This window comes from Orycteropus afer, unplaced genomic scaffold, assembly GCF_000298275.1.
Source record: "Orycteropus afer afer isolate SDZICR_OR568_19922 unplaced genomic scaffold, OryAfe1.0 scaffold00384, whole genome shotgun sequence".
In the NCBI taxonomy this organism is placed as follows: Eukaryota; Metazoa; Chordata; class Mammalia; order Tubulidentata; family Orycteropodidae; genus Orycteropus; species Orycteropus afer.
In genome coordinates this window covers 2,474,054-2,499,543 of record NW_006921971.1, presented here as the reverse complement: position 1 = coordinate 2,499,543, position 25,490 = coordinate 2,474,054, and the positions used below count along the sequence as shown (strand labels likewise).

General features: G+C 43.6%; 1 protein-coding gene across 1 annotated transcript in view; it reads left to right on the top strand.

Moving 5' to 3' along the window:
* Nucleotides 1-25,490, top strand: part of NBEA (neurobeachin) — a gene marked incomplete at its 5' end in the record, with an annotated part of 985,874 nt that overhangs the window by 132,749 nt on the left and 827,635 nt on the right. The window contains 3 exons of the mRNA XM_042782600.1: nt 14,346-14,577; nt 18,995-19,095; nt 19,348-19,443. Coding sequence (XP_042638534.1) covers nt 14,346-14,577; nt 18,995-19,095; nt 19,348-19,443 — 429 coding nt within the window. The remainder of the gene's footprint in view (nt 1-14,345; nt 14,578-18,994; nt 19,096-19,347; nt 19,444-25,490) is intronic.

Sequence of the window (25,490 nt, the reverse complement as noted above, 5' to 3'; positions counted from 1 at the left end):
TTGCCCAACCTTCCTTCCGAGGAGTGGCTGGTGGGTTTGAACCGCCAGCCGTCTGGTTAGCAGGCAAGTGTCTTAGCCACTATGCTACCAGAGCTCCCTGATGGCTAATGTAGCCACTCCATTTTCTTTTCAGTGGTCTTTGCATAGTGTATCTTTTTTATCCATTTACTATTTAGAATTTGTTGTCAGTCATTTTAATTTAATCCCACCTCCATCACTGTGATGTGGTCCCACACCAAGGGATCCCTCCTTTCTTGGTTTTGATACTTTGTCTCTGAAATCCTCTCACCCCTCTTCCCCCCATGGGACACTGATACATACTAACAGCTGGCTTTGGGGGTAGGGTGGGGGCTGCAGTGGGGAATCTCTGATCTGTAGAAAATGCCATTTTCTGAAATGTAAGTACTCCCACCATGGTGTCTGTCTGTCTTTTCTAACTCCCCATTCTCCCTCCGTCCTGTTACTTTTAGCCTGTGTGTATCTTTGAACTTTAATTCAGGGGTAAGCATACTATAGTCTGCATGCTGGCTGCCTGATTTTATAAACCGTTTTATTGGAAATAGCCAACCCCTGTTTATTGTTTGGCTACATCGGAGCTTCCGCCGCCGAGTTGAACGCTTAGGACAGAGGCTGTGTGTTGTGCGTGCTCAGATCTTAACTGTACTCCTTGGAGACCATGGCCAGTGACCACTGTACTGGTGTATGTAATAAGACCACAGAAGTGGGTCTTGCTGTGAGCTATGTCTTTACATGCTCTGCCTGTAAGTGGTGTCACTTCCCACGTGGTTGCGTTCCTGTGCGCCATCATTGCTATTCGGTTTTGTTCCATCCGTGTGTTTCCCGTCTGGTTCCTGAGCAGTTGACTGTTGCCCATCTACTGGTGGTTTAACTGGGCAGTCCCTGGGTGGGCACGGACGGTCCAGTGCTGGGCTGCTTGCCCAAAAGGATAACATGAAGCCACCCGGAGGCGCCTTGGCAGAAAGGTCTGATGATCTGCTTCTGGAGGTCAGAGGGAGAGAGGCCACACGGTGTCACCCTGAGCCGGAATCAGCTGGACGGCCGCGGACTTTTTTATTTTTAATGTCATTGATCCAACGATATTTGTTTGCTTCTGTTTGATATTTTCAGGCATTTTCTGGAGTTTACAACATACAGGACAGGTACCTTGCAGAAATATACCCCCCTCTCCTTGCCTGTCTGGCTGGCCCCTGCTGCCCTTGTTTCTCCTGCTCCAGACGTCGCAAGCTCCATACCACATTGCTGGTGTGTCACCTTCTGACAGCCATCTTTGAAAGAGGTCGCACGGGGAGCGAGGGAAGCGTTTGGTACCTGGCCACCTGTTCCCGGGGCACGGGCTCCTCGTTCCTTTGTGTGGATCCAGAGGCCATCTGGTGGCGCTTTTCTTTTGCCCGAAGAGTTTTCTCTAAGCTGTCTTGTGGGGAAGGTCTGCTGGCTGTGAATTCTCACAGCTTTCATTTATCTGCAAAGTATCTATTTTGTTTTTATTTTTAAAATGGATGGATCTGCTGCCCCAGCCCGTGGAGGAACAAACAGTCCGTTTGGTCAAGACACTGAGCGGTCTGTTTAGTGCCGCAGAAGCTGAGGCCTGGTGAACATGAGTAGCCGCGGTTGTCTGTCTCCCCCTTCCCTCTGCTGGCCGGAGCTGTGGTCAGAGCTCTGTGAGCCTCTCTGTGTGCCCCTGGCTTGCTTCTCTGGCGGAGGCTCAGGAAGGAGGCAGTGAAGGGTGTGTCTGTGTCATGTGTAACTGGTGACACCAGAGAAATGCCATCTTTCCCCCCAGTCCTGAGCGAGGTCTCTGCCTTGCCCTCGTCCACCCTCAATACCCGGCTTAATTATATCACTGTTTTTTTTTTTTTTCCTTTTTGCTGAATTGATGGGTAAATATGGTTTCATATGATCATTTTGTTTTGAATTGTTCAGATTCCTGTTAAGTGCTGTCAGTGTGTTCCAACCCATAGCAGTGCCATGTCACAGAGCACAACGCCCCGGAGGCTGGCATCTGACGGGAGCGGATCTCTGGGTCCCGTGGAGCTGCTGGGTGGCTTTGAACTGCCGACCTTTCAGTCAGTTACAGAACAGTTAACCTTTGCTTCACCAGGACTCCTGATTACTAGTGAGGTTGAATATCTTCTCATGTTCTTATTGGATATTTATGTTTCCGCATCTGTTAATTGCCTGATATAAATTTTGTACATTTTTCCATTTGATGAAAATATAAAAGGATCAGTGTTTTCAGTAGAAGGCTAGGAGTTAAAATTTAAAAGCACACAATAACTTGGCAGTTAACACTTTCATCCTGACGTATGGTCAGATGGGCTGGTAGTATCCATGTGTATTTAGTACCTGTTTGCTGTAGTCCTCCCATGCGGGTAGAAGATGGTTTGTTGTTTTAGAAAAATAAACTGCGTGTTGTCTTAACTCTTACCGATCTCTTTGGAAGCAGTGCTTGGTGGATGATGGTTTCTCTCTTTGTCCTCTCCTCCCTTCCCTAGAGTTTTTATGGGCTGTTTGCGGCAGCCTGGCTGCACCCTTGAGTATAGTTACTTCTATCCGACGGAAAGATTGCAAACAGGAGTTGCCTGTAGAACAGACTGCTGTGAAAGAAATAGGAAATAAACAAGTCATAGCCTGTCATCGCTTGCCTTGGTTTGTCGGTGGGATTTAGGAATATTACTATTGTTGTTGTTGTTACTGTTATGTGCCGTCGAGTCGGATCTGACTCATAGCGACCCCTCCTTGGGTTTCCGAGGCAGTATCACTATGGAAGTAGATTGCCCAACCTTCCTTCCAAGGAGTGGCCGGTGGGTTTGGACCGCCAGCCTTCTGGTTAGCAGTCAAGTGCCTTAGACACTATGCTACCAGAGCTCCCGTTAGGAATATTCATTTTTATTACATTTATATTCAAAATATAAAATATTTTCTTGTTGTTTACTAAGCAGTTATCCAGAAGCCCTTTGTGACCCATGTTAATGGTTAACAGTAGAGCTTGGAGGGTAGATGGCCGACGCAGGTACATGGATAGGTCTTAGGAAGGCTGTTTCTCTGAAACTGATACACTTCTTAATTCTTTATGATGCTAATAAGACACGGCTTCACATGTGAAGCTGATTCTAGCTTTGGGACCTCGCTAAGCTTACCATCCTGAGGTAGCCTCAGTGTTCTCGTTTGACACGTTCAGTTCACAGTGTGCAGGGGCTAAATGAGGCAGTGTACGGACTCAGCACATAATAAATGCTCACCAAATGGTGGTTCTTAATGATTATGTTTCGTTTAGATCAAGATTTCTGCGTAAAATTACAGACAGCGATAGCTTTATCTTACAGTTCCATACTTTAGAAATTAAGAGTTCAAGGCTTTGTAATTTTCATTGCCTACTTCTAAAAATAACTCTAATTGGCTTACAGTAAAAGGCAGCTGTATACTAAGAGAAAGAAAACAAAAACTAATCAGGAAGACAGAACAGAGGAAGGAGATAATGAAGAGAAACATCGTTATCAATTTTGATGATTAAATTAATTTTTGAACTTCCTGGCAGCCAAGGCAAAAAGGTTAATGTGGTAGCTTACATTATTCTTATTGCCTGATAAAAGAAAGTGTTTTATCTTGTTAAAAGAAACTGTAGTTCAAGTGATTTTAAAGATCATACAGGTGAGAAGCAGATTTGGGGTAAAGTCATTTGGTAAACATTTCACGTATAGTAGAGTGTAACATCCAGACACCGTCATAAAGTTTGAAGAAAAGAAGTTGCCTTTTTTTTCTGTGCAATTTCGGAAACTTTAGTATAATCACTAATTTAGGGGCCAGTGAACTATGTTGGTGTTGGCCACACTAGTTAGTATAATTTTTCCTTTGTTTCTCAATTTGTAGCAAAAATATTTTACATTTAGCTTTGGATTGCAAAGACTAGAAAAATACATAGACTCTCAATCAGATCTTTTAAGAGGTTTTTAGTGTCAAAGAATTTAATGGACTTTTATATGGGCCCAGGGTATGTGCTGCCAGTTTTGAAAGTAGTAATGATAGTGATCCAAGTGGTCCATATCCAGGATCATAGAAGCTTCAGTTTATGTTTTCCAGATTTGTCTTTGTGGACATTTATGAAATGCAGTGTATTTCCTTAAAAAAAAGAAAGAAAGAAAGAAAGAAAGGAATTGGCCCTACAGCCAGATAATCTTTGGGAGATCTGGCTCTTGGTTTCTCCTAAAGTGCCGTAGCTCGCCTGAAGGGATGGGACCATCGGTTCTTAGTGGAATTTTATTGTGTACAAAGGAAACAATAAATTAATGGTGAGGAATTGACCCAACAGCAACAGGTTAAGAGGTAAGTGTTTTATAGAATAGGTGAAATTTTAAGAATGGAGGTAATCATTGATTTGGTCAGAATCAAGGCAAAAGCAGGTTCATGGGGCCCGTTTAAGTGGTTTTCGAGAACCTGGACACCTAGAACACGGGAGTCCTCCTCGCCCATTCTGAGCCTATAATGTTAGTACGCAAATCCATCGAAGGTGGAGATTTCATACCTTCATTTCTATATCCCTGAAACCAAGCCCACCAACTAACACATACGGACGGTTACTTAGTTTATTCTTTATCCTGTTAACGTGGTGGATAACACTGATTGATTTTTGAATATTAAATCAATCTTTAATCCCTGAAATAAACCCCACCTTGAACAGAACAAGGTCATTTGAACAGTGTGGTTTAACAGCAGGAAGGATGTGCCTCAGGACTGCAGCCTTTCACCATACTTACTCTGTCGGTACACTGAGCAAATATCTGCGAAGCTGGACTGTGTGAAGAAGAATGTGGCATCAGGGTCGGAGACTCATGAACAGTTTATGAGATGCAGGTGATACAATCTTGCTTCCTGAAAAGCAAAGAGGATTTGAAGCACTTACTGATGAAGGTCAAAGCTACAGCCTTCACTATGGGTTACACCTCAACATAAAGAAAACAAAAGTCCTCACAATGTGTGACCAGTAAGCAGTGTCATGATAAATGGAGAAAGGATTGACACTGTCAAGGATTTCATTTTACTTGGATGCACAGTCTACGGACATGGAATGAGCAGTCAAGAAATCAAACAGCACTGGGCAAGTCTGCTGCAAAGCAAAGATGTCACTTTGAGGACTAAGGTATGCCTGGCTCAGCCATGGTATTTTCGGTAGCCTCATATACATGCAAAAAGGAAAACCTAAGAAGAATTGACACATTTGAGTTGTGGTGTTGGCAGTGAATAGCGAATCGACCATGTACTGTCAGAGGAAGGAGCACACCTGTGAGAAGAAATCCCGCCAGAGTGCCCTGTGGCCGCAGGGAAGACAAGACTTCTCAGGCCCCGTGGGCCAGTTACCCAGAAGGGGGCAGGCCCGGGAGAGGGGTGGCAACGTTTGACCAGGCAGAGGGGCAGCGGGCAAGGGGAGAGCCTCAGTGTGACAGGCTGACACAGTGGCCGCGGTGACGGGCTACAGAACACAAGGACCGTGAGGATGGCGCAAGGGGCCTAACACAACAGGCATGGGGGTGATTCTTGTCATACCTTGGTTAATTCTGTTCCTTACTAGTACATAAGGGACTTTTGTTTATACATTAAGGAGGGATCTTGGTGTGTAGTTTTCTTTTTTTTTCCTTTTTTTTGGGGGCTGCGGTGGGGTATTATCTTTGTCCTACTTGGAAGGAGGGTTGGGCAATCTACTTCCGTAGTGATACCACCTCAGAAACCCAAGGGGGGCTCGCTCTGAGTTTTTATTGTCTTCGTCGAGTTTGTGTATCACTAATGCTGCCGTCATAAAATGAACCAGAAAGTATTTCCTTTATTTTCTCTGAGAGATTGTGTGGCCTTGGGAGCATAGTCTAGTTAAAGCTCTCTGGCTTGAGGCTGTCTTTTTCAGGAATCTTATTTATGAATCCAGTTTCCTTACAGCTTTAGGGCTATTCCGAGTCTCCATCGCACTTTGGGTGAGTGGGGCTTTCTCTTTCTCCAGGTGCATTCCATCTGAGTTTTCAAGTCGTGTGTAGATCCACGTGTGGGATTTCCTTTGTACCTGCAGTGACGTGCAGTGACGTGCAGCAGCGGTGTGCTGTTCTGAGGATATGTTGTGTTGCCATCTTCATTCGGCTCAGTGCAGCTTTTGATGTCCCTGAGACTTTCTCTTTGACACATGGGTTTCTTAGATATGTACTCTTTATTGTCTACATGTTTGAAGTGTTTCTTATTATCTTTCAGTTCTTGTTTTCTAATTGGATTCTATTCTAATCCGAGAAACCCTCTGCCTATTTTTAGCCATTTTACATTTGTTGAGATTTGTTTTATTGTCCAGAATATGTTATATTTTGGTTTCCTTGTAGCATGAGAGCAGACAAATGGACTAACAGAATTGAATAAAGAGCCCAGATAGAGACCAGTGCATATATGGAAGCTTTATTTGACATAGAAGCAGAATTTCAGTCAGTGGAGGAGGAAGGATTGTTCAGTAAAAGGTACAGTGTGTAGGTATGTGTGTTCCTGTGCTGCTGTGTATGTATGTGTCCTTGTGTGTTTGTGTGTAATGCAATTGGATTCCTACTTCACACCTTATAGAAAAGTCAAATCTAGATTAAGTTTGTAAATGTGAAAATTAAAACTTTAAATTATAGGAGAATGTCTTTATGATTTGGGGGTGAAACTTGGGACTGTGAAATTTATCGTGAAAAAAATATAACTGCCTTAAAATTGAGAATGCCTTTTGAGAAAAGGTCACAAGAAAATTACATCTCCAGCTGGCAGAAGATGTTTGTGGCACACGTGACCAGCAAGGTGAGCGTAATAAAGACCACCACCAATCCAGCAGACAGCAGGTACGCTACAATGGTTACACCATTTCAGTATAAACCCTCACTGCCATCGAGTTGCATCCGACTCGTGGCGACCCTTCCTTGGGTTTCTGAGGTGGTATCAGTATGGAAGTAGATTGCCCAATCTTCCTTCTGGAAGGGGCTGGTGGGTTTGAATCGCCAGCCTTCTGGTTAGCAGTCAGATGCCTTAGGCACTACACCACCAGAGCATTTTTGTTGTTGTCGTTGTGTTTGCCGTTGAGTCAGATCCGACTCATAGTGACCCTTCCTTGGGTTTCCGAGGTGATATCACTACGGAAGTGTTTGCTCAACCTTACTTCCAAGGAGTGGCTGGTGGGTTAGAACTGCCAGCCTTCTGGTTAGCAGTGAAATATCTTAGGCACTACACCACCAGAGCTCCCATCACCAGAGCATAGAACCCCTAAATTTATTAAGGAGGTGGTAAAGATACCAAAATAGTAAGAATTTTTTTCTGAAGTAGGTCATGCTATTTATATTTAATTCAAAGTAGCTGGGGGAATGTTACAGTATGCTTTTAATGCTATGGGAATAGATGAAGGTGGGATGAGTCAATATTATAATATTTCACCTCAGAATAATTTATAAAGTCAATGTAATTCTGATATTATTGCAAATATGATTTTGTTGTTTTCAGTGGAAAGTAATAAGTTGATCTGAAAGTGTATGTGAAAGAGTACAGCACCAAGGATATCCAAGTCCATCTTAAATAACAGTAGTAACAGGGTGGTGGACTTGTTCTACTGGTATTAAAGGTGCTCATCAATCTTTAGTAAGTAAGAGATTGTGTAGTATTAACCTGCTGTGTGTGTGTGTGTGTGTGTGTGTGTGCTTATTCATATCCTTTTGTTTGGGTACAGTGACGGCGAGAGGAAGGACAGAAAAATTAATCTTCTTAAAAATAATTTATGATGCTATACTTTGATAAGATTTAAAACTCTTAGAAATTTAATGTTCATTGGAAGAAAAGGAGGTTAACAAGATGAGACATTCCTTTTCCGGTCCTCAGCCTGGGTAATCTCAGTGCATGGTCTTCACATTTGCTGATTCTCTCCTGTCAGCGCCCATCTGCCGTTGAACCCCTCCAGTGTGCTTTTCATTCAGTTACTGTACTTGGCAGCTCCTGCATGTCTGTTTTCTGTGTTTGTATCTTTTTATTAATATTCTCTGTTTTTTGAGTTATGATTCTCCTGGTGTCCTTTAGTTTTTTGTCTGTGATTTTCTTCAGTTGTTTGAGCATGTAGTTCTTGGAGATAGTTGGTTTCAAGTGTTTGCCTAGGAAGTGTACTGCTTAGGCTTAGTCATGGGCAATTTCTGGTAATTTCTTTTTCTCGTACCTGGGCCATGCTTTGATATTTCTTTGCATACTTCACAATGTTTTGTTGAAAACTGGACATTTTGAATATTATAACGTGGCAACTCTGGGAATAAGATTCTCCCTTCTCCTTGGTGTTTATTGCTGCTGCCTGTTGTGGGTTGTTATTATTTATTTGTTTAGTGACTTGAGTTGTTTTTTTGTAAAGTCTGTTCTTTGCCATGTGTGGCCAATGAAGTCTCTGTCCCATTAGCTTAGTTTTGATAGAGTTAGCTCAAATGCCTGGAGCCATTGAAGGAAAAAAACCGGACAAAAATAAAAGAATGAAAAGTGCTGTCCCGGTATGTGCACACGGGCTCTGTTGCGTCCCTCCTTCAGTGCTCGGCTTTCACAGCTTACTCATGTGGAGCCTGAAGCGCTGAGAACGTAGGGTCTTCTCAGGGCTTTGGTGAGTACACACCCTGCCCCGGGTATGCGCGTGATTTCTTCATGGCCACCCAGGACATTTTTAAAGTCCTTATTCCTACATGTGCCTCCTTCTCAGGCTTCTAGGTCTGCTTATTGTTTGTCCACTCACCTGGACTTCTATAGCCAATACCTGCACCTTTAGTTGTTCTCAGCAAAAGCCACTGAGAAGCCCTCCCAGCCCTGGGAACACTCTGCATCTGGTAAAACAAAGGGGACCCTTGGCCCTTGTCCTTGAGGAGCCTCCAGATAAGTCGAAATCCACAACCACAGTGATTGGGACTAGGGTCCGTCACGCTCCCTGTGGCACTGGCACCCTGGACCGGGGATGATGGGTGTCCTCCCAGCCATTGTCCTTCTGAGATGATCCAAAGCTAGGTGACTGAAGATGAGTGATTCCAGATGCCATAGCGCTCTTCCCACAAAGCACCAGCTTCTGTCTTCACCGTGTTTCCACTGGCTTTGGGCCTTTTTGACTAGAGTCAGAGTTCTTCAATGTGCTTCGGACAGATCGGGCCAGTTCATGGGTTGCTTTTTGGGAGAGAGGCGTGTCTTGTAGTTCCTGACTCTGCCATGTTTGTTGACCTTATCTCCAGCTTTCTTTCTAGAAGGCCGGCTTTCATACCTGATTTCACTTGAAAATAGTTAGAAACTAGAAGGGGAAAGATACTTATTTAAGCCTGATTTTAATACTGAGAAATTGTGCGTAGCATACATTGTGTACTTCGGAAACTGAATAGAGACTTCGTGTGTTACTGAGTCAGGAGTACCTGTTTCCTGAATTTACCTCTGTCACTCAATTTCCAACCTTCCATATTCTTCAAGTAGGAATAGAAAAGAAAAGGGAAGGCCAGTAAGGAGTATAAACAGAGATGAGAAAACAGAAACCATCAGATTTATCTTCGTGATTAGCTCTGGAACACTGGAAAGTTGTGTGTCGATGGGAGCCGTTCCCTCCTGAAGCGGAAGTGAGCAGAGCTGACTAACAGCGTGAGGACAGACCGTGCGTTGGCGAGGCCTGCCACCAAGCGCTTCCTTCCTTCTGCCCTCCTGTCCTCCCTTCCCCCGTCTTCCCCTCCTGCGTTGGTCATTGAGTTCCTTAGTGTACCTGCCAGTGTGCCAGCGGTGACGAGCAGGGGGTTAATCAGCCACGCTCGTCCTGCCTGTATAGCCTATTGGGTTGGGGGATAGAAAGTTAACAACTGTGCTCTCGGGTAGGGAGTGCTGCAGTGTGGCTGGGTGCAGGGGGGCTTCAGAGAGCGGCCCCTCTTGGTGGGTGCAGAGAAAGCTTTCTGGATGAAGTGATAGTTCCCTGCGATTTGGAGATTTAGTGGAATGACTGAATGTGGGTGGAGAGGGAACTCCGGGCCATTAATGTACACAGGGTTACATGGAGCGAGACACGCATTGTATTCAAAGGAACGATATGTCCCCATGACGATCGCTGAGAAGTGGGAAGCAGAGGAAGACGAAGCTCTGGAGTCCAGTGGGGCCCCTCAGCCACTGCCAAATTTGGGGTTTATCCAAAGGAGTAGGTTGCAAAGAAATCCAACTGGTCAGTAATTGTCTACTTGGACTTAATTAATGAACACTGAATTATCCCATATGACCCTAACTGGTCATCTGAGATTTCAAATAATGAGTTTTAAAGTCTATACTTAAAACATTAAAAAGATACTCAAATCGCTAGTGCTTATAAAACTTAGTGCTCTCTGAAGACAGTGTATTTCCACGCCTGGATTTCATGGCCCGCAGTTTGTATTCAAAACTAAACGGAAGGCTTGCCACGAAGAAGCCCGGGCCTGCTATTTCTCTTACATCATCGCCCTTGAGACTGATGGTTGAGTTGCGCGTTAGATGCCGGCGAGTCCCATCCGACTCAGAGCCGCCTGAGAGCAGGAGACGAGACGCTGCCCGGCTGTGTGCTGGAGCGTGGCACTCTTGCGGAGCTCGTCTTGGGCAGAGGCAGGATTTCGTAGGAGTTTTAGGGAAAGCATCGCCGAAGAAGAGCCCCTTTGGCTGGATGTGGGAGTGTCACAGCAACACAGGCACATTTACGGGAGTTGTCAATTATTTTAAAAACTATTTTCTACTGGTAGACCTTTTCTAGCAACATACATTTTCGATATCTTTATAAGAGTAAAATTGATCTGTGCTCCATGACTTTTTAAAACGTTTTCCTTTAAGGGAATTATTATTTTTATTATTTTGCCATGTCTCTTGTAGTTGAGCCTCTGATGTCTCCTACCTTCTTGCTGAAATACTCTAAACAAATTTCTTATTTTCGTTTGTTAGGTTTACTGCCTCGAGAAGTTTCATTTTTCACCCACAGGAATCTCTTTGTCTTTCCTGATTTTAGCCCACACACTGTTTGAAATACTGACTTCTTCAAGGGGATGTAGAAACAGCCCGTCGTTGTTGTTTTCTTGCGAACACCTTGAACTCTGTAGTGGGGTGTTGGCGCGCATCGTCTGGTCTGGATCGGAACCCACTCGCTAGCTGCGCGGCCTTGCCGTCTCGTGGGCCTCTCTCCTCCTCAGTTTCATTCTGTGAGGATAATGGGGCCTTGCCTCGCCGCACTGTTAGCTCATAGGGACTGCTGAAATAGGAAGGGCTCCCGGTTCCCGCTGCGCACCCACGAGCTCAGGCTGCCGCTGATACTGACCCACTCACTCCCAGTGGGGAGTCAGCCTTGGAGGGATGGCGTCACACAGTGGTCAGCCTCCTCAGCATCAGTGTATAAAGTTACAGTAAACGCCGGCAAGACTAACCCTCTGGAGCCGGCTCACTCTACAACCTCTGCAATAGATACTCTCTCAGTTTCTGGCGGGGAAAGCAGAGAACCGCAACTCCCGTCTGTTTTGTGATTGAGTGGTTTGTTGAAAGGAGCGTTGTGTTTTTGCCTGTGAAAGATAGAACTTTTGGCGTCACATAACAGGCTGAGTGTTAGAATCACAGTGTCAGTTGTCAATCCCTTTGAAAGCAGACGGCTGCGCTTGTTCCCCCAACCGAGTCCGTCGCTGGTTCGGTCCCGGTTTCGTAGTGGCGCTCGGGCAGGCCTGACTCGACCAAAGCACGGGCGGCCGGCTTAGGGGTGAGCGCTCTCAGGCGAGTATCCCCGATTCCTAAACAGATTCATTCGGAGACGCGGAGCTCGGACCTCCGTGCTGCCTCTCCCGGTTCCGGCAGCAGCGGTCGACATCAGTGCTTCTCAAACCCCTTGAGCCTGTTCGTGGCTGGGAAGCCGTAGGCAGTGACCGCCAACTGGTCTGCGGGGTTAGCTGGTGCTGCAGCTCGGTCACCTGTGCTGACGAAGGAGCCAGCGGGCCTCCTGCGGCCCTGGCCGGTGAGCGTGGCGCTCGCGCTGCAGGGGTAGCTCCAGGGGTCTCCGGCAGCGCACAGGCGCCCAAGACGTCCGCGTCTGCTGGAGCCGTAGGGCGTGTGCCGGCGCCCAACCAGCGTGCGTTGGAGCAGTGTGCTGAGTGACTGGGTGTGCTAGCTTGAAGCTGGGGGTGTAAGAGAATGGGTACTGGTCTACGGATGACTGAATGTTAACACGTTCCTGGCATTGTACCTGAGCACTCGATACCCCAGTTAGCTCATTCCATCCTCACGGCAAGTCTGTTTGAGAGCAGCTTTGATTCCCGTTCTGTGGATGGGTAACTGAGACCAGAGAAGCGCCTCGGTGAGGTCACCCAGGGAGTGAAGCTGGGGCGGCCTCTGCCAGGCTGTGGGCCTGAGGCTGTCCCCTGGGTGAAGCAGGGGCCTAGGGAGGCCGAGTGGGTGTGTGCGCAGACCCGAGCCTCGCCGTTGACCAGAGAGGAAAGCCATGTCAGTGAAAGGTCCCAGTTAGCCAAGGGCCAGACGCTTACACAGCGGAGCTCTGGAGGTGTTTCAGAGAACAATGTGCACAGAGTATGCTATTCTAAAATTTCAGACAAAAATTGTTCTTTTCCAGTCTTTTCAACCATTCTCAGATGAGCTTTGATTGCATGCGTGGATTTGCATGAAGACAGACTCCTTGGGTTTTGCCCGGGGGTCCTCCAGTCCTGGGCCCACGGCCTTCTCGACTTGCCGCTCTGTTTCTCACCGGGGTCTGAGGGTTAGATGGGCTCCTGTGGCAAGCCCTTAGAATAATAGCGAGGGCCGTTTCTGGCGGGGGGTGTCGCCTGTTCACACGCTGTGCGCTCGGTGGCTTGTGGACCCGTCTGGCAGGCTGGTTCTTCTTCCCCTCCCCTCCGCTGCCCCAGTCTTGTGCCCTCCGCTCCGTCTTTCTCAGCTCCTTGCTTTACATCTTTTGTGTGTTTTACGTATCTTTGTAAGCCAACATCAGCCTTTTCTGGACTAGGGTATGTATGTGTGTGTGTGTGTGCACATGTGTGTGCACAGCCTGGGGTGTGAGGGTGACCCAGGGTATGAGAGAGTGTGTGTGGTGTGTCCGTGTGTGTGTGTGTGTACAGCCTGGGGTGTGAGGGTGACCCAGGGTGTGAGAGCGTGTGTGTGTGTGTGTGTGTGTGTGCACAGCCTGGGGTGTGAGGGTGACCCAGGGTGTGAGAGCGTGTGTGTGTGTGTGTGTGTGTGCACAGCCTGGGGTGTGAGGGTGACCCAGGGTGTGAGAGCGTGTGTGTGTGTGTGTGTGTGTACAGCCTGGGGTGTGAGGGTGACCCAGGGTATGAGTGTGTGTGTGTGTGTGTGCGTGCACACATGCATCTTCATTACAGAGCTTTAGCACCATTAGCAGACTGACTTTTGTCTTACCTACTTATCCCTAACGTCTGGAGCAGTAAGTGGAAGATGAGTGAAACACAGTTGAACAGATGACTTCACATTTGCCAGGCATTTTGTATATAGCTATCATTTTCCTCCTGATTCTTCCATTCTCTAAACCAAAAGGAAATCCAGTCTGTCAGTTTTTATTCCAGAATGATACATAGAACTGAATATAATAATTCATGTGTGATTCGATTCACACTGAATAAAAGGAGCCACTGTATTATTGCTTTTATCTTATATGTATTTGTCTATTACGTACCTGAAGTACCATGTGGCCCAGCCAACTTCAGACTCACTTGGTATAATACTGTACCTCAAACATGTTACCATTAAGCTAATCTTTCCCACTTGTACTTTTTTTTTTTTTTTTTTTTGCGAAGGCTTTTTATCAGACCTTACATACTGCTCTATTAAACTTATTTTTTAACATTCATTCCATCATTTCAACGTTGACTGTAAGTTGTCCCCTTATCACTTTAATGCTTCCTCATCTCCTGTACGTGGAGATAAGAAGCCAGCTCTTCTCTTTCTGTTACATTGCTTTATCCGTTGGTCTAGGAATAGGAAAAGAGACAATGAATTTCACATCTTAAGATGCACTCCTAGCAAACTCCGTACTCTAGCAGTGATCACTTTTAAGGTCAACCTCGTCTTTCTAGTCAATTGTCCTGAACCCCACTTGGTTTGACATGCTCTGCTCCATGTCTCCTCTTGCCATTTTCTTGAAGATTACAACTGTGTTTGCTAGTTTCCGTTCTCAGAACTCCTTTTGCTTCTCGGAAGCCCTCCTGTCCCTCACCACCATTAGATTCTGACCAGGAGACTTGAGCTGTCTCAGAGCAGCCCTCCACTACTAGATGCGATTGCTGTCAACGGCCCACACGTGACCTGAGCGCCTGGCTCTTTCTCTTTCCTCCCAGCTGGTTGGTGGCGAGTTCGACTTAGAGATGAACTTCATCATCCAGGATGCCGAGAGTATAACGTGTATGGCGGAGCTCCTGGAGCACTGTGACGTCACCTGCCAGGCAGAGATATGGAGCATGTTTACGGCCATTCTGCGGAAGAGCGTGCGGAACTTACAGACTAGCACAGAAGTCGGGCTCATTGAACAAGTGCTGCTGAAAATGAGTGCTGTAGACGACATGATCGCAGGTATGGGGCCACAGTGCAGGAAGTGTCGTTGGTTTATGAAGATTCACGTATTTTTCTTTAGATTTAGTAGGCAGTACAGATGTGTTGAAATGATCTTGACTTAAAATATATAAATAGAAATGTATGGTAAGCTTCATGTTTTATACTAAGGAAAAAGTTGAAGAGTGGAAGAAGACTTCTGGATTAGACACACACTGTTACTAATTTTGTTTTGCTCATTTTAGAAAACCTCACTACTGAGGCGTAAGTGTTATGACCTCGATCAGAAAAATAATTGTATGTAGTATTTCAGGGAACTTTTACATAATTAAACTGGACACACTACAGCACATCTGCTGCAGTGTGACGAGGGCTTGCCCAGTCTGCCTGTTCCATACTCCGGGGGCAGGCACGTCGGACAGTGCCAGGGAGGCACCGAGAGCCCAAGGGGTCCGTGGCGTCTTTCTGAAGTGTCCATTTCACGTCAGTATTTGAGGCAGACTTTTGTATTAAATGACATATTAGGAACTAGAGCATATTATCTGCATGCCATCAGGATTAGACTATTAACGTGTATGCTTGTTGGAGTCCACTGAAGCAGCCGCTTTGGAATCCATCCTGGTTCCTTCCAGCCCTTTCCTTCCCTGCAAGTTCATTACCCTTTATGTTAGATGTGCTGCAGTAGGAACCCTGCGAAAGCAAGGCCTCGAGCAACAGCGTCCCCAGACAGTCGCTTACGGCTCGAAATGCCACTTTGTTGAAGCCGTAGATCTTCAGCGTCAGTATCTTCTGCCATAACAGGGTTGTAGTCAGTTCTGAAAGTGCCGACATGGCGGCTCAGCCATGCTCTGCTTCTTGAAAGGTGTGCAGATCCTAGAAGATCCTCTAACATTTTGACTCACGTATTTAATGGGTCTTCATAGTTTTGGAACAAAAACATTAAATAAGAAAGAATAGAACAAAGATGGATCGAAAAGAGTGTTTGTTTTAACGGAAATAATATTTTTAAAAGTTTTTATCCCTCACAGAATTTCTTACAGCCATGTCTGATTGCTTTCAAGGGGACATACATCTCTGTGAAGAGTGAGTTAGCTGTCTTATATCATACACTAATGGCTAACATGACAAAAATGAGATTCAAATTTACATTTCTTTAAATCTTTTAAATAGAGACATGGTACCATTATCTGTGAATTCTCACAGTTGTTCAAAAGGAGTTCGTACGTTAGAAGCATGCACGTAGAAATGTTTAGTAGACCATCACGTCATCTTAAATCTTCATGTCTCAGTTTGAGCCTTCATTAATCTATTTGGGAAAATAAGTTGGCTACCACTATATCCTTTTTACACTGTAGAGGATGAGCTAGACTTCGTGCCTTGCCATACTGGCACATAGTTGGTGGACACGCGGCTGTAGATGTTTACATCCGGCCTTTTCTGCTATGTGAACCTCCTTCATTCCCTTACCCCTTCTCCTCAGTGGTAATGATGACAATACTTGTTATTTTAAGCATTTTCCTCTTAAAGAGCCTGGTGTTGAAAAATAAGAGAAAAGAGAATGAACACCAGAAAAAATACTTCTGCCTTATTTTTCATTATAGAAATGAAAATTTAGATACCATATTATCGAACAACAAAAACCCCACAAACCAAAACACATTGTCACAGTGCCCCTAGTAGACCGAGCAGAACTGCCCCTTGCAGTTTTCAAGGCTGTGAATCTTCATGGAAGAGGACTGCCACAGCTTTCTCCTGTGGAGCCGCTGGTGGATGTGAACTGACTTTTGGTTTAGCAGCCTATGGCCTCAATCACTGTGCCACCTGAGCTCCTGGAAGACTCCACTAGTCACTGCTAAGTTTTTGTTTCTGGGCATAGTGCAGCATGTTGATTCTCTGTTATTGTGCTGTTGAGTCAATTCTGATTCATAGGGACCCCATGCCCCAGAGGGTTTCCTAGGTTGTAACACTCATGGCCACAGGTTGCCAGGTCTTTCTCTCACAGAGTGAATGTTTGATGGCTTTGAACTTCTGGCCTGTTGCTTAACAGCCAAGCACTTAGCCACTGTACCCCCAGAGCTCCTCTGTTAGTTTAAAGATGTCCATCCCATTATATAATGTGAGAAGCATCACTAGAAGATGGTTACACACATATAGTAAAATGATCAAAGAAGTTTTAGCTATTTCATACGGGTTTTTTAAAACAATATTGTTTTCCTGTAAAAGAAAGCCTACTACAATAATGTTAAACTGCATTGCCTGGTTATATGTACAAGATATAGGACATTTCCTTCAATTCATTTCAATAGGTCAGTAGTTCTGTAGCATACAGAGGAGATGGCTAAGGGCTTGCAAACAAAAGTTCAATCTAAGACAGCGACATTGTAGGGCAATGTTAATAGCCATTTGGTGAATTCAGGTTGCTTTCAGAAGGCTTCAGATTAAGTCAGCATTTCTAAGAAACTTTTTTTTCTTCTTTTTATAGAATTCTTTCTTAGAAACAAACCTCTAACTCCTGTGGAATTGTAAAAATGTATGTTTCTTGAATGCTGAAAAATATTTATTTCATTAAAATGTTCTCCTTCATGAAAAGGACATTTGTGTTGTCACAGGTTTATTGTAGGAATTGCTTACTTATTGTGGCTTTAAGAAGGAATTTTTATTGATTGATGAAAATAACCAGATTAAATTTCTGATTTGGAATACATAAATAACTGTTTTTCAAAATCTTGATATTAGATAGTATACTGTAAAAGTCAATAGCTTCTCCTACACTGATTTTTACATTGCTGAGGATACACTGTCTAGAGTACTTTACATTGACGGAAGATACACTGTGTAGAGTAGTTTACATTGACTGAGGATACACTTTGTATAGATTTTATACTGACTGAGAATACACAGGTATAGACATTGACCGAGGATACAAGGTGTAGAGTAGTTTACATTGACTAAGGATACACTGTGTAGAGTAGTTTACATTGACAGAGGATATACTATGTAGAGTAGTTTACATTGACTGAGGTTACAGGTGTAGAGTATTTTACATTGACCGAAGATACCCTGTATAGAGTAGTTTACTCTGACCGAGGATACACTGTGAAGAGTAGTTTACATTCACGGAGGATACACTGTGAAGAGTAGTTTACATTGACTGAGGATACACAGTGTATAGTATTTTATATTGACCGAGGATACACTGTGTAGAGTAGTTGACATTGACGGAGGCTACACGGTGTAGAGTAGTTGACATTGACGGAGGCTACACGGTGTAGAGTAGTTGACGTTGACGGAGCCTACACGGTGTAGAGTAGTTGACGTTGACCGAGGCTACACGGTGTAGAGTAGTTGACATTGACGGAGGATACACGGTGTAGAGTAGTTGATGTTGACGGAGCCTACACAGTGTAGAGTAGTTGACATTGACCGAGGATACATGGTGTAGAGTAGTTGACATTGATGGAGGATACACAGTGTAGAGTATCTGTGTGTATTGTTTTATAATTGCTTGTGTAGCATCTTGAATTCTTAGGAAGTGTCTTAACATCTGAGAAAATGAGGGGTAACTACTGAGATTCTTAATTCCTTGAGAAGAATGATTGGCAGAGGTACCACTCACAATGTCTAGAGATTACCAGAGACAAGAAAATGAAATGTGTAATTTTTCTCATTATTTGATGAACTTGTGTGTCTCTTATGCACATAAATATATGTATTAATGTGATGGAACCACAAATTTAAATCACTCTCTCCCTTACAGACTAGAGGCATGAGGGAGCCCTCTGCTCTGCTGCCTGGGTTAGTCATGACCCCCCCTTGGTAGAGGCCTGTTCTTTGGCAAGGTGATGAGGGGCTCTGTGGCCCAGTTTCCTCATGTTCAAAGAACATGATAACAATCCCTACCTCATGGGCTTGTTATGAGGATTAGTGAAGCAAATGTATGTCCTATGTGTAAATTACTTGATTAACGCCAGGTGTGGAGTAATCACTCAGGACTTGTTACTGGGCCAGGGAATAGTTCAAAAATATTTTTAATAAGAATAGATCATTTGAAAAGAAATACGATCAACTCTCATTTTTCACTGGAAAATAACCAGTTAGCCATGTTGAATCTTTGTGCTTTTGCATGTTTTTGCCTCTTTTACTCTGTGTACAGCAGAGGTATATAAGAAAGCTTAACTGGAATGGTAGGTACATCTAATAGGGAAAATTACATAATTCAAATACGATCTTTTTGGCTATCTGATGACTTAGAAAGTTAATCTTTTTATTAGAATGGTTATTGTTATTCGTGGGGACATTAGCTATATTTTAGATGTATCTCTATCTCTCTGTCTCTGTAGAAATGAAATGACAATTTTTGCTCTTTCACAAAAGTGTGTTACCTTGACAGATGGCGACTCATGACTAGAGTTCAGAATAACTTTATTTTCCTTTGAAGATCTTCTAGTTGATATGTTGGGGGTTCTTGCCAGCTACAGCATCACCGTCAAGGAGCTGAAGCTTCTGTTCAGCATGCTTCGAGGAGGAAGCGGAATCTGGGTAAGCTGTGGTCAGAGGGAGCGATGGTGCTGCATCGACGCTTAATTAGTGCTTCCTGCTCAGGCACTCCCCTCTGGGGGACTGTGGGCTCCAACTCCTAATGGAAATGGAATGTTCCTCTTAAAGAGTTTGGTAAATGATTTGAAATTAGTTTTCCATTTAGTTAGGGAACAGTCCAGTGCCTAACGTGCTGTATTAGGTATGACTGCTAAATTTGAACAGTAACATTTCTTTGTTTTATTCTTTCCTCAGCCAAGACACGCAGTAAAATTATTATCAGTCCTTAATCAGATGCCACAAAGACATGGTCCTGATACTTTTTTCAATTTCCCTGGTTGTAGTGCTGCGGTAAGTTTTAAATGCATGTCATTTCTTTTAATCCTTAAGTAAGATCTATTAAGGAATAATTTGCATAGAAAATTCACCAATTTTGGAAGTACGGTTTGATGAGTGTTCACGGTGAATACCACAACAGTCCTGACACAGACGTTGCCAGCATGCTCCAAAATTCCCTTTTGTGATTTGCAGCCAGTCCTCCTTCCCCAGCTCTGGTCCCTGGCCACCTCTGATTTCTTTTGCCTTGATATGGTCTTGCCTTTTCTAAAATTTCATGACGTGCAGTCATGCAGATTGTAGTCTTTTGTCCTTCTCTTTCCTTCAGGTACCAGAACGCTTTTCAGGTCATTTCAGTTGTGGGCATTGGTGTGTTCCTTTTGTTCTTAGCCTTTCGCTGGTTGATGGACATCTGGGTTTCAGTGTCTGGCTATTGTGTATAACACTGCTATGAACATTTTATTGGTGGTGGTATATTAAAATGTATCTTGTTAAGCCATGTTTATTGGGATGTAATGGTAGAAACCTTTGAGCACAGGTCTTTCTCAGGGCAGGTCAGAGTTTGCATATTTCTTAGGTAGATACCTAAGAGCAAGACTCTTCGGCATTGTGGTTGTTGTATGTTTAATGTCATGAGAAGTTCAAGTTCTTTTCCAAAGTGGAGGCGCCCCTTTGAGTTCTTATTAGCAGTACATGAGCATCCCAGTGGATCTGCATCTTTCATAGATTGATATTGTCAGTCTTTTAAATTTGAGACATTTCAGTGATTATGTAATGGTACCTCATTATAGTTCCGATTGGCATTTCTCTCAAGGCTGACAATGTGTTGGACATTTTTTCATGTGTTTGTTGGGCACATTTACATCTTCTTTTGTGATGCCTGTATTCAAGTCTCCTATTCATTTATAACACATTGGGCATTTGCCTTAGTATTCTAAGTTCTTTATATATTTATGATGGAATTTCCTTTACATGATACGTATTTTTCAAATTTTGTTCCTAATTTGTGACTTGCTTTTGTATTTTCGTAATGGTATTTCTTAAAGTTGTTGTTAGGTGCCGTCGAGTCAGCTCTGACTCACAGCGACTCTATGAACAGCAGAACGAAACACTGCCCAGTACTGTGCCAGCTCCACGATCCTTGCTGTACGTGAGCCCATTGTTGTAGCTACTGTGTCAATCCATCTTGTTGAGGGCCTTCCACTTTTTCATTGACCCTCCACTTTTTTTAGTAATTGGTGTTCATTGGTGTTCACTGTATCAAATCTGTTCTTTAGACGGTCTCTAAATTCAGGAGGGATATATTCAAGGTCAAATTTTGGCTCTCATGAACTTCTTTTAATTGTCTTCAACTTCAACTTGAACTTGCATATGAGCAGTTGATGGTCCATTCCACAATCAGCTCCTGGCCTTGTTTTGGCTGAAGATAGTGAGCTTTTCCATTGCCTCTTGCCACAGATGTAGTCAGTCTGATTCCTGTGTACTCCGTCTGGTGAAGTCCACATGTATAGCTCCCATTTGTGTTGTTGAAGAAAGGTATTTGCTATGAATAAGTCATTGGTCTTGCAAAATTCTGTCATGCGATCTCCAACATCATTTCTATCACCAAGGCCAAATTTTCCATATACTGGTAATTCTTCTTTGTTTCCAACTTTTGCATTCGAATCACCAGTGATAATCAGCACATCCTGATTGCATGTTTGGTCAATTTCAGACTGCAGAAGTTGATAAAAATCTTCAATTTCCTCATCTTTGGCTTTGGTGGTTGGTGCGTAAATTTCAGTAATAGGAAATTAACTAGTTTTCTTTATAGGTGTATGGATATTATCCTATCACCGACAGCATTGTACTTCAGGATAGATCTTGAAACATCCTTTGTGATGATGAATGTCACCCCGTTCTTCAAACTGTCATTCCCGGCGTAGTAGATCATATGGTTGTCTGATTCAAAATGGCCAAAACCAGTCCATTTCAGCTCACTAATGCTTAGGATATCAAGCTTTATGTTTTCCATTTCATTTTCCTCAATTCATACTTTGTACATTCCATGTTCCAATTATTAACGGATGGTTGCAGTTGTTTCTTCCCGCTTTGAGTCATGTCACATTAGCAGATGGAGGTCCCGAAAGCTTTACTCCATCCACATCGACTACTCTGATGAGGCAGCCCTTTCCCAGTCGTATCTTGAGTGCCTTCCGACCCTAGGGGCTCATCTCCCAGCACTGTATCGGACAGTGTTTCAGGGCTATTCATAAAGTTGTCCAGTAATATATCAGACAGTGTTTCACTGCTATTTGTAAGGTTTTCGCTGGCCAATTCTTTGAGAAGTGGATGGTCTCTTCCTTCTTCCGAGTCTGCCTCAGTGTGGAAGCTCTCCTGCAACCCGTCCACCATGGGCAACCCTGCTGGCATTTGAAATACCAATGGCACAGCCTCCAGCCTCACAGCAACACATAAGCCACCATAGTACAGCACACTGACAGACAAGTTCGTCTCCCTTAAAGTCGAACAAATTTTTAATTTTGATGAAGTCTAATTAAAATTTTTTGTTTTATTTGATATGCTTTTATATTCTAAGAAGTCAGTCTAAATCAAAGTCAGATTTTTTTTCTCTTCCTATTTTTCTTTTTAAAAGAATTTCTACAGTTATGCCTGTTACACTTATGTTTGTGAACCCTTTTGTTTGTATGTGTGTGTGTTGGTGTAGGAATATGTAATTGTTCCATTACCCTTTGTTGAAGACACAACTTTCCACTCTGGATTGCCTTGGTACCATCCTTAAAAATTAATTGGCCATTTTTTTATGAGTCTCTCTCTTGACTTTCTATTCTGTCCTATATTTTTATTCCTATGCCAATATCACTTTGTTTTTCTTATTTTAGCTTTATGTTATTAGTCCTTACTAGGTGCCATCGAGTCATAGTGACCCTGCGTCCAACAGAATGAAACACTGCCCTGTTCTGTGCCAGCCTCATAACCCTGCTAAACCTGAGCCCATCATTGCAGCCACTGTGTCAATCTATTTTGTAGGGGGCCTTCCCCTTTTTCGCTGACTCTCCACTTTACCAAGCATGACATCCTTCTCCAAGGAATAGTCCCTTCTGACAATGTGACCAGAGTAGTTGAGACGAAGTCTGGCCATTCTCACTTCCAGGGAGCATTCTGGCTGCAGTTCGTCCAGTAATATTTGTTAGTTCTTCTGGCCGTCTGTGGTACCTTTACTATACTTTGCTAACACCACAACTCAAAAGCATCAACTCTTCTTCTGTCTTCCTTATTCATTGTCCAGCTTTTACATGCATATGAGATGACTCAAACACCGTAACTCAAACACCATGGCTTGAGTTAGGTGCACCTTGGTCTTCAAAGAGACATCTTTGCTCTTTAGCACTTTAAAGAAGTCTTTTGCAGCATCTGATTTCCTGACTGCTACTTCCATGGATATTGATTATAGAACCAAGTAATATGAAATCTTTGACAACTTCAATCTTTTTTCTGTTTATTGTGATGCTGCTTAGTGGTCCAGTTGTGAAAATTTTCCTTTTCTTGATGTTGAGGTATAATCCATAATGCAGGCTGTAGTCTTTAATCTCATCAGTAAGTGTTTCAAGTCTTCTTCATTTTCAGCAAGAGAGGTTGTGCCATCCGCGTATCACAGATTGTTAATGAGTCTTCCTCCAATTCTGATGCTGTGTTCTTCATATTGTCCAGTTTCTTGGATTATTTGCTCTGCATAAAGATTGAGTAAGTATGGTGAAAGGATACAACCCTGATGCACTCCCTTCTTGATTTTAAGCCATGCAGTATCCCCTTGTTCTGTTCAAATGACAGCCTCCTGGCCTATGTACAGGTTCCTTGTGAACACAATTAAGTGTTTTGGAATTCCCATTCTTTTCTATGTTATCCATATTTATTATGATTCACAGTCAAATGCTTTTGCATAGTCAATAAAACACACGTAAACATCTTTCTGGTATTCTTTGTTTTCAGCCAAGATCCATCTGACATTAGCAATGATATCCCTCATTTCACATCCTCTTCTGAATCCAGCTTGCACTTCTGGAAGTTCTCTTGTCAATATACTGCTACAACCATTTTTCAATTATCTTTAGTAAGATTTTACTTGCATAAGATATTAATCATGTTGTTTGATAATTTCCACATTCTGTGGGATCTCCTTTCTTTGGAATGGGTATAAATATGGATCTTTTCCAGTCAGTTGGCCAGGTAGCTGTCGTCCAAATCTCTTGGCATAGCTGAGTGAGTGCCTTCAATGTGGCATCCATTTTTTGAAAAATCTCAGTGGGTATTCTGTCAATTCCTGGAGCCTTGTTTTTTGCCAATTCCTTCAGTGCAGCTTCAACTTCTTCCTTCAGCACCATTGGTTCTTCCACATATGCCACCTCCTAAAATGAATGAAGATCGACCAGTTCTTTATGGTACAGTGACTCTGTGTATTCCTTCCATCTTCTTCTTCTTCTTTTTTTTTTTTTAATTACTGAGATTTGGGTGAAAGTTTACAGAACAAATTCACTTTCCATGCAGCAGTTCACACACACGTTCGTTGTCTCATGACATTGACTGAAATTTCCCACAGTGCAACAGCTCCTCTTCCACTTCCTCCCAATAGTTACCTCTTCCCTGTGTCCATCCCTCCATGCACTCCTGCCCCATGAATTGTCTCCCTGTGCATAAGCAGCCCTTTTTTCTCCCATGATTGTTCTCTCCAAGGAGCATATCTACCTCAGGTAAATGTTCACATCATACACCTGTCTTTTGTTTGGCTGGAAGCCACAGGTGTGGGTTCAATTCCAGATCTGAAGGGCAGCTAGAGGCCATAGCCTCAGTGCTTCCACCAGGCTCTATCAGACCAGCAAACCTGGTCACTCCACCCCCCCCCCCTTCTCCAAATGATTTTGAGTTTCGTTCCACATTGTTCTCCCTCTCTATCCAGGATCTCTACATAGATCTCCCTCTGGGAGGTTGACAGTGGTAGCTGGGCACCATCTAGTTCTTCTGGTCTCATAGTCGTATAGGCTGTGGATTGCATGGTGTACCAGTCGTTGGGACCAATTGTTTCCATGAGTCTTTGTTTTTTGTCATTTTTCTTTACTCTGGATTAGGAGAGACCCATCGTTGCATCTAGATAGCTGCTTGCAAGCTTTTGAGATCCCAGTCGCTACTCAGCAAAGTAGGAGGTGGAATAATGTTTGGTATAGTATGTTATGCCAATTGAGCTTGATGTCCCCTGCAACTATGGTCCCGAACCCACAGGTTCAACTACTCTGCCCCTCTGGGTAGCTGGCTGTGACCAAGAAATGACTACAACCTCGTTCCTTGTCAGCTCTACTATACCCCTGGGAATTCTTACAGAACATAGAAATACTCTTATAGAACCATTGTCTGCCAACCCTGTCTATACATGGTCTTGGGTACACTCCCTGCTGCATAGATATACCTAATAGTTCAGCCTGTCCACTCATCTATCCACCCATAATACCCATGTTTCCCTTCACTGACAACGCGGTACTCTATGTGCAAAAGGGTTCATCTTTGTTGTCTGCACCTCCCATGCACTATGTCTTCCTCTTCCTCAGTGTCACCATGTTGATCATTCACATTTGGTACATTGCCTTTCTCTTTACCCAAATCAGTACGTATCTCTGTCTATCTAACAGTACTCCCTCTCCTCCCCTCCTGTCCCTAGTAACCAACAAGGAAAATTTCCTTCCATATATAAGCCTTTCCTTGACTTTTACAATAATGGAATCATACAATATTTGCCCTTCTGAGATTGACTTATTTCACTCAGCATAATGTCCTCCAAGTTCATCCATGTTATACGGTGTTTTGCAGGTTGTAGGTTATTCTTTAGGGTTGCATTGTATTTCATTGTGTGTATGTACCATAGTTTGGATATCCATTCCTTAGCTGAAGGACACCTAGGTTGTTTCCATCTTTTGGCCATTGTAAATAGTGCTGCGATGAATATGAGTTTGCATATGTCCATTCTTGTCATGTCTCTCACTTCTTTAAGATATATACCTAGTAATGGAATGGCT